The sequence below is a fragment of the Apium graveolens genome, chromosome 10, assembly GCF_009905375.1.
Source record: "Apium graveolens cultivar Ventura chromosome 10, ASM990537v1, whole genome shotgun sequence".
Taxonomy (NCBI): Eukaryota; Viridiplantae; Streptophyta; class Magnoliopsida; order Apiales; family Apiaceae; genus Apium; species Apium graveolens.
Window position 1 is genome coordinate 166779846 of NC_133656.1, and position 8034 is coordinate 166787879.

Genomic DNA, 8034 nt, shown 5'->3' on the forward strand with positions numbered 1-8034 from the left:
CTGTCTGATTATTTTAAGTTCAAGAGTAAATAAAAAATTTCCTTTTCTCTACTATTTGACGCCAAAAATGACCGTGCAAAGGAAAAAAACAATTTTTTAATCATGACGGTAAAAAAATGATCCTGTATTGACCCATAATTCTTATACTTGTTTCTTATAGCAACACTTCGTTTGAAGAAAGAAAAAAGTGTAAAACCGAGGAAAATAATAATTTATATTTATATTTACGAAATAAGAGGTAATAAAATGGAAAATAGTTAAGCGTAAATACAATTAAACATAATTAAAATTAATCAAGTAAAAATAAAATGGGTGCAAAGGCCGTCAGGGAATTTGAAAACATAGTATATGTCTTCTCGAACGATGCTAATTGAGTTGCATAAACACTCTCATTCAAATGGTTTGCATAAATCTGGAAACTTCTGATTCTGAGATTTTCTATAACCCCACTTGTATGTATGTGACTTCATCCCTTGCTCATTCATGTTTTTAATATCATTTGACTGCTTCTTTCTTTTTTGTTCATATTATTTGTTTCTGTATATTCTAGGTTACTTATTAGTTGCTTTGCTATCTTAAATATTGATCATGTGTATAACGTAATTGCATCTCCTCTTTTAACTGAACTTAGACATACTTCTTATTTCCTAAGTGAAACATACCCCCTTATGTTAATGGTTTTGAATGCTTTAGTTTTATTCTACATGTCAAAATTTTATATATTCTAGCCTGAAAGTATCATATTTCATTTATGTAGCTTCAATTTTATATGAACTGCGAAAGTAACTTCAATAAAAGAACAGTGCAATTTATGTAGCTCTCTTCTTAGAAATTGTTTCCTGTGTAAATTTTAATGATTTAAACTCGGTCATTCCGACACCTGCTTGCTTCTGTTCAAGCTTAAATCACTAATTTTAAGCTATAGGCAGTGACCGTGGCAGAGCATAAAACCAAGAGAGGACACAACATAACTAAGTGAGAAAAATATTATGACAAGGTCGAAAAGATTTTTTTTGGCAAAAAAAAACAAAAAACTTTATCATGCTTTTCCAAACTCTTGTTGGATGGGTTTTAAGCGCCAGAAGTGTAATTTTGGTAACAGTTTCTAGCCCTTTTCTATTTTACTCGGGGTGTTGTTCGTTCGTCGTTGCCACTACCATCTCGTCTTATACTATAGAAGCACTGTGATGTAGGACAGGGGTGGGAAATCGCTAAAACAAGGGATAGAATTTATCTCCGAAAAGAATCGGCAAAGCGCAGATAAATACTTATTAATTCATCTCTATTTAATACCGGAAGATTACAATGAAAAGAAAAGTAAATCATTTTAAATATCTACTACCATAATTAATTGAAGAAAACAAATTATTCTATTATACTTATAAGTAAAATACCTAATCAATTTTAATTAATATTATCCTTAAGTAATAACGTATAATTATATAAATAAATTTATTAATCCCTTGTTCCCCATCACAGTCGACTCACCATACGGTGTGGGGCTAAATGCTTTAAATATACACTGTTGGTCTCGAGATATACTTCTCATTTGCCTTTGTATTTACTCTCGTTCACTGATTGTATAAGTACTATGTTTTGCTTTTACTTGCATATACACGTTTGCTAGTCGCGTACACAGCTGTTCTTGATTCGTTGATTTTATTCTGATTGTGTAACAAGTCTTAAATGCTTGAAGTGTGGTTTTGAGCTCAAACCATACTGAACCCAATTACGTGCAATTTTTAAAAGGAAAGAACCAAAACCGTTTATTCGATTTGATTTTTACTAGTGCGATTCAGTTTTAAATGTTGCGGTCTTGGTTTAAAACCAATAAATGAAAATTAAATGTATTTTACGCATCCCTAGCATTAATAATGACCAGGTGAAGGTAAAACATGGCTAAACAGACTCAGCTTCTCAACTTTAGTGCTAATGTCTGTAAGATTTAGATTTTAGTATTTGACAGAAATTTAAGGGAAAAGTCCCAGTGCCCGTTTCCATAGAATAACTTGAGCTGGGAGATGATTAATGCAATTCGACAGCCATTTGTCATTGTTCTGTTGAATATTTAACTACATCTCATTGTTCTTGGCTGGCTGTTTATTAGAACTTTTTCTTCTTAATAAGAAAAGAAAAGTAATGAAGTTCAGCATTTTGCGAGCATAGAGGATTCAGTCTCTCAAACTTCAATAATAATGATTTTCGATAAACCTTTTGAATAGAATTATTCTCACAATCACATAGCCATTTTTTGCAACTTTGTTAAGTCAAGATGTGTACTTAACATTGGCAGAGCCAGAAATTTAGTCAAGAAGGATTGCATTTCTACTTTCTAGTTTTACCTATAATGGTACACCGCTTCAAGACATACAAATTGTATAACTGAATGTAAAATTTTAATATCACAAATCATTATATTATAGTATGTATTCCTGATTTGATATTTTAAACCAAACTAGAATTTATAATCTTGAACATGCACATGTTTTGTTATAAATTCCTAATATGATACATTGGACAAAATTTGACAGTGTTGGTCTCTGTCATTATATTTTACGTTCTAAATATCCACTATTTTATTATCATTTTAGCACTTCATTTATTAGTTCCATTTACGGAGTCAAACAGTAACTAATTATCTAATTCGAAAAAGAATACTCAAATGCAACTGGATATTGATATGTGTCTACATTTTATATGGTTTAATCGAGAAAATTAATATTTTAGTTGCTCTTATCGTCAGATCCAGCCTGGTACATAGCTGGAAATTGTCTCTTTTTCCACCTCAACTTTTTGGACGGATTTCCTTCGACGTTATGACCTTATTTGCTCAGGTCAGGACGCGTGTCCTATACTTCTGGCTGTTTTTACTCAACACGACTTTACACCTTTAGTACTGGTAACTTCCTCTCTACCTCACAAATTGCATTTACATACCTTGTGTCAATATCAGTTGCTCTCATCACTTCAAAATTAATCCTTTCAAGCCTGTAAGAACCGACCACAATCTTCAATTGTAGATGTCAATTTAGAGTTCTGCAATTGTACATTTTTTTTATTATTCATGCTGTGGTTAAACATTTTTCTTCCAATGTTTAAGATTTTAAGCCTTTTTGTTCCTATTTAGTCATCGTATTCTATTTAATTCGTATTTCATGCAGTACTAGCTGGTGCATATCAAGATGAAAGCACTCATACTTGTTGGAGGATTTGGAACTCGCTTGAGGCCACTGACTCTCAGCGTCCCCAAACCACTTGTTGAATTTGCGAATAAACCTATGATCCTACATCAGGTATATCTTGAAACTCTATCCTATGGTGGATTTCAGTTAATAATATACATGGTGGTGGATCAGCTACGCTACACAGATTTTATAGTAAAACTTTGTTTTTATATTTGTCATTAACATGAGAGTATGAGACCTTTGTGGATGTAGAGGATAATCTATGTTCTTTTTGATACCTTTGTGCTTATCTCAGTATTTAAAATCTATATTCAAAAAATTCGAGGATGCTGCTTTGGCAGTAACGAACTCTGCAATATATTCTGCTTGTGTATATTGAAATGCATAATGAGATGTATTGATAAATTCTAAGAAATTTTAATAAAGTTGAATTTTAGACAGAGTGACAGGATCTTTTAGCATTTATTTGCATTATATTTGTTTGCTGCAATTAACTCCTCTTACTCGTGTGATTGAAAAGCACATATGTTAGCGATTTTAAGAACTCTCCCTAATACTATCTGTAAATGTCCGAGTCCTTTTGCCTTACTTTTTTTCGAAGAAATTAACAATTGTTTGAGTGTGTATCTGCAAATTGTTTTACAAGAAATGTATGATATTTACGTGGGCTTATATCAGATTGAGGCTCTCAAAGCAATTGGTGTCACTGAAGTGGTTCTTGCTATAAATTACCAACCAGAGGTATGAGGCTATAGTTAGTATAAAATTGAAATGCTGATTGCATGTAACTTAGCCTATTGATGCCTATTTCTATTCCAGTTGATGCTGAACTTTCTAAAGGAATTTGAGACTAAGCTTGACATCAAGATCACCATTTCACAAGAGACTGAACCACTTGGCACAGCCGGCCCCCTGGCTTTAGCTAGAGATAAGTTAGTAGATGAGTCTGGTGAGCCCTTTTTTGCTTTAAATAGCGATGTCATCAGTGAGTACCCCCTGAAGCAGATGATTCAGTTTCACAAATCCCATGGGGGTGAAGCGTCCATAATGGTCACTAAGGTAAATATGAATACAAGTTGTGGCTTCAAATTGTTTTCATACTATGCTATGCCTGCCTATAATTTTTTTTCCCGTGTGGTTTAAATAAAAAAGAAAAGCTAATTTAATTTTCAAAGGTGCAAGAGCCTTCAAAATACGGAGTTGTGGTTATGGAAGAGACTACTGGACAAGTTAAAGAATTTGTCGAGAAACCAAAATCGTTTGTTGGTAACAAAATCAATGCTGGGATATACTTGCTGAACCCATCTGTCCTCGACCGTATTGAACTCAGGCGCACCTCAATGGAGAAAGAGATCTTTCCACAGATCGCTGGGGAAGAAAAGCTATTTGCAATGGTCTTGCCAGGGTTTTGGATGGATGTTGGGCAGCCGAAGGATTATATCAGTGGCCTGAGTCTATATCTAGACTCCTTGAGAAAGAGAGATTCGTTTAAGCTGGCTACGGGTCCACATATAATAGGAAATGTTCTAGTAGATGAGAGTGCCAGAATTGGAGAAGGATGTTTGATTGGTCCTGATGTTTCAATCGGCCCTGGTTGTGTCATAGAATCCGGAGTTAGACTCTCCCGCTGCACTTTGATGCGTGGTGTTCGTATAAAGAAGCATGCATGCATTTCCAGCGGTATTATCGGTTGGCACTCAACTGTTGGGCAATGGGCTCGTGTTGAAAACATGACAATTCTTGGAGAAGATGTTCATGTTTGTGATGAAATATATAGCAATGGAGGTGTAGTTCTGCCGCACAAACAAATCAAGGCAAGTATCTGGAAGCCACAGATTTTGATGTGAAAATGCTCAGGTTGGTTCTACCAAGCTATCATGTCTGTAATTGATGTGGATGTTTCGGTTTGTCTTGTTTTTCATGTACTTGTCCTTTTCAAGTGTTAAACTTTCTGTCTTCAACAAGTTTTAGACTTTCAGTGTCGGTGTGTAACTATATAATATTACTGTTGAATGTGTGATATCCTGTTTTAGTAGTATCTAGTTTGTGACAAACTCAGTGACGAGCTATTAAGCAAATTATCCCTTGTTTTGTGGCCTAAATTATGCACTTTCTGTTGTCTGCTTCACTTCACTTCAATAATATTATACAAATGAAATTGCTACAGTTAAAATGGCACTTCAAACTATGAATTGCAGCTCAATTGATTATCTGGCAGATTTCTTAGATACGAAACAAGGACATGCATATTCAACTTATGTTTGGCAAATGCATATCTCCGCGCCACAAAGTGTGTGTATCTTTGTGCAGAAGTGCGAGCGTTCTTCTCCCTTTTACAGTTTTACCAGATACGTCCAAGTATGTGCTCTCCTTCCATTTCTTCTATTAATATCAGAATTTGTTCAAAATATGGTTTGTAGGGCGTCCATAACATTAATTCTAGACCACAAAGAATGAGATCGTCCTTTACCAACAAGCTCTTTCTATGGTGGTATTGCCCTTTACAGGGTCTAAGAGAGTCTTGTTAAAGGCAAAAGTAGGCAACCGTGGATGTTGGTCTGTTTGATCAATTACCAAAACATAACATTGTATTAACAGAAACAACTCAGTAGCGGTGCAAAGAAACATACAGCATTATACTCATATACAGTTATTAGTATTGTTTCAGTCAAAAGAAGCCAACACCCACAACATGACATGAGAAGAAATAGCAAGGAGAAACCATGAGATAAGGGCCAGTGCTATTGAAATTTCAAACATAATGCATCCAAGATTTTGATCTAGGTTGCAGAGATCCGTATCTACACCAAAAAGAAACATCACTCCAGCTGATGCAGTTGTAGAACCTAGTGCAAGAAAAGATGTAACCTACATGCAAAAGTAAAGAGGTGAGAACTATACAAGGATGCAGTTTTCATAGCAGTTACCTAATGATATAACAATATACAACTTCATTGCTATATCATAAATAAGTGAAGTATATAACAAGTGCAGCTATGAGTCTCTTAAAGTGATGGAAAGAAAAGTAAGTTCTTCTGGGTAGTATTTTCTTCAAATTTGGTTCCCTTGATACCTAGAAGATAGGATCGAAAAAAGAAAAACAGTTACACATTTCAGATATTGTAGTGATTGCAGCCAGCCTCTATCATTAGGAGTTAGGACAGTCTACTGTGTGTGGCGGTTAATACTGTGTATGGCTGATTAATTTGACAACTCCGGTGAATACTGCTCTGTCTTACATAAAAATTATTGTATGTGTTTTTTAGTTTTCAATGTTTACCGCACCGTCATGCTAAAAGTATCTGCGAGTAAAATAATGAGACTTCACGACTTGTGATGCCTACCCAATCACCGATAGCAAAGAGTTTCACTATTTTACGAGTTCGCAGTCCTCTATTCAACCTCAAAGACTGGACATCAAGGTATGCAAGTCCAAAACTCCAAATAGCTAGAAGACCCATTGATCCCGTTAAAAAGCTGAAACCAAAAGACAATAATTTGCAATACTTAGATTAGTAGGCATGGACAAATTGATCATTGATTCATTTGTATTGAATCGCAACAAAACATAAGTTTATTAACAGTAAGAACAACATTACTATGAGCGCCATTTGCTATTGTACACAAGAAGCCATAAAATTATAAATTGTTCCAATTTTTATCTAAGTAGTTTTACTTCAGCTACCTCGACCACCATTGCCTCAAAAATTGGCGAGGCTAATGGCGAAGTAGCTTATGCCGAGCCAAACAAGTCGTGTGTTCTATCTTGCACTCGGGTTTTACTTGAAAAGTGGATGTGCTTGCATTTATCTATGTACATGTATGGTCTGAGCTAAGAGGAATCCATTACCAAAGTGGAGCTCCGAGCAACAGAACCATTCTCCCTTCACCAAGATGTTGTTAGTAACTTACGAAAATATTATAACCACTATCAAAGCTGACAAACCGAAACCCCAGCTTGCATATTTCAATTCTAGTTAACTCTTTCAACCCACAATACAAAAAACTTTGAAGCATAAAAGTTTGCCAAATGACTAATTATCACCATGATAATCAAAGATTCTTTTTCGGGTTTTGAGCAATATTTAAGAAATGAATATGTAATAGTAATGTGTAAATTTCTAAACTTTATCATAAAAAGATTCTTGCAAATTAAAGGATACATAGATAAATCAATGGATGCACTAAATTAAGAACAACCAAAACAATTACGAAAATGAGGAAAAAAAAACAAAACATCAAAGGGAAAAGACACAAAAATACCAAAAAGCAGTGCAAAGATTGAAACCCGCAACAGAGACCATTGCTGCAGCAGAAGCAGAGGAAAATAAAAACTGGCCACTTCTCAAAAGAAGCCCACTAGCTTTCCCGGGACTCCCAAATTCTGTCATATCCCTGCCCTTTTGTCAAATCCCCTCCTCACCGAACAAAAAGAAACACGAGTACTTTTAAGAATGAGAAGAAGCACATTCATGTCACATCAAAAACAAAATATGTATCTTATTTATTAAAGAAGTAGTAATAGAGTAAAAGTAGAAAGACTCAGCTGTTCCTTCTGACACATACGTAAGCCTCGAAGACTTATTTTGTATAGACTTTAGTTACAGCTTTTGCAATGTGTTGTCCGTTTTTTTTTTTTATGCTGTCGATGCTTATCTGAAAAGTAGTCAAATTATGTTTCACATTGGGATGAACTGGAAAAAAAATCTTTTAATATTTGTAAATATAAAAAAATTACTTTATTGATAAAATTATTAATGTATCAAATATAAATCTATTGATATTATACTTTGTAGTATTTTGGATAAGTCATACATATTTCCCTCATCCTACCCAAAATTTAATTTTA

At 34.4% G+C, this 8034-nt stretch overlaps 2 protein-coding genes across 3 annotated transcripts; one reads left to right on the plus strand and one right to left on the minus strand.

The window, feature by feature from the left end:
• Nucleotides 1-376: 376 nt before the first annotated feature.
• LOC141690041 (mannose-1-phosphate guanylyltransferase 1-like) lies at nt 377-5277 on the plus strand. 2 transcript variants are annotated; one of them, XM_074494621.1, is made up of 6 exons: nt 377-456; nt 2744-2899; nt 3162-3293; nt 3864-3926; nt 4005-4244; nt 4361-5277. In XM_074494621.1, exons 3-6 carry the CDS (start codon nt 3183-3185, stop codon nt 5030-5032), a joined length of 1086 nt encoding a protein of 361 aa, XP_074350722.1. In that variant the 5' UTR covers nt 377-456; nt 2744-2899; nt 3162-3182; the 3' UTR covers nt 5033-5277. The 2 variants fall into 2 exon arrangements, with proteins under 2 accessions (XP_074350722.1, XP_074350721.1); XM_074494620.1 differs by lacking the exon at nt 377-456 and having other exon boundaries at nt 2889-2990; nt 4361-5276.
• A 295-nt stretch (nt 5278-5572) lies between these two features.
• On the minus strand, nt 5573-7850 carry LOC141690043 (CASP-like protein 5B1). The gene is made up of 3 exons (XM_074494623.1): nt 7449-7850; nt 6530-6662; nt 5573-6053 (listed from the first exon to the last, which is right to left on the minus strand). Exons 1-3 carry the CDS (start codon nt 7574-7576, stop codon nt 5850-5852), a joined length of 465 nt encoding a protein of 154 aa, XP_074350724.1. The 5' UTR covers nt 7577-7850; the 3' UTR covers nt 5573-5849.
• Between the last annotated feature and the right edge of the window lie 184 nt (nt 7851-8034).

Coding starts and splice junctions, on each gene's coding strand:
- LOC141690041 (XM_074494621.1), top strand. CDS start 3,183: ATGAAAGCACTCATACTTGTTGGAGGATTTGGAACTCGCTTGAGGCCA. Junction 3,927..4,004: donor CTATAAATTACCAACCAGAG/GTATGAGGCTAT, acceptor TTTCTATTCCAG/TTGATGCTGAACTTTCTAAA. Junction 4,245..4,360: donor CGTCCATAATGGTCACTAAG/GTAAATATGAAT, acceptor TAATTTTCAAAG/GTGCAAGAGCCTTCAAAATA.
- LOC141690043 (XM_074494623.1), bottom strand. CDS start 7,576: ATGACAGAATTTGGGAGTCCCGGGAAAGCTAGTGGGCTTCTTTTGAGA. Junction 6,663..7,448: donor AATCTTTGCACTGCTTTTTG/GTATTTTTGTGT, acceptor TTTTGGTTTCAG/CTTTTTAACGGGATCAATGG. Junction 6,054..6,529: donor TCTTTGCTATCGGTGATTGG/GTAGGCATCACA, acceptor TTTTGCATGTAG/GTTACATCTTTTCTTGCACT.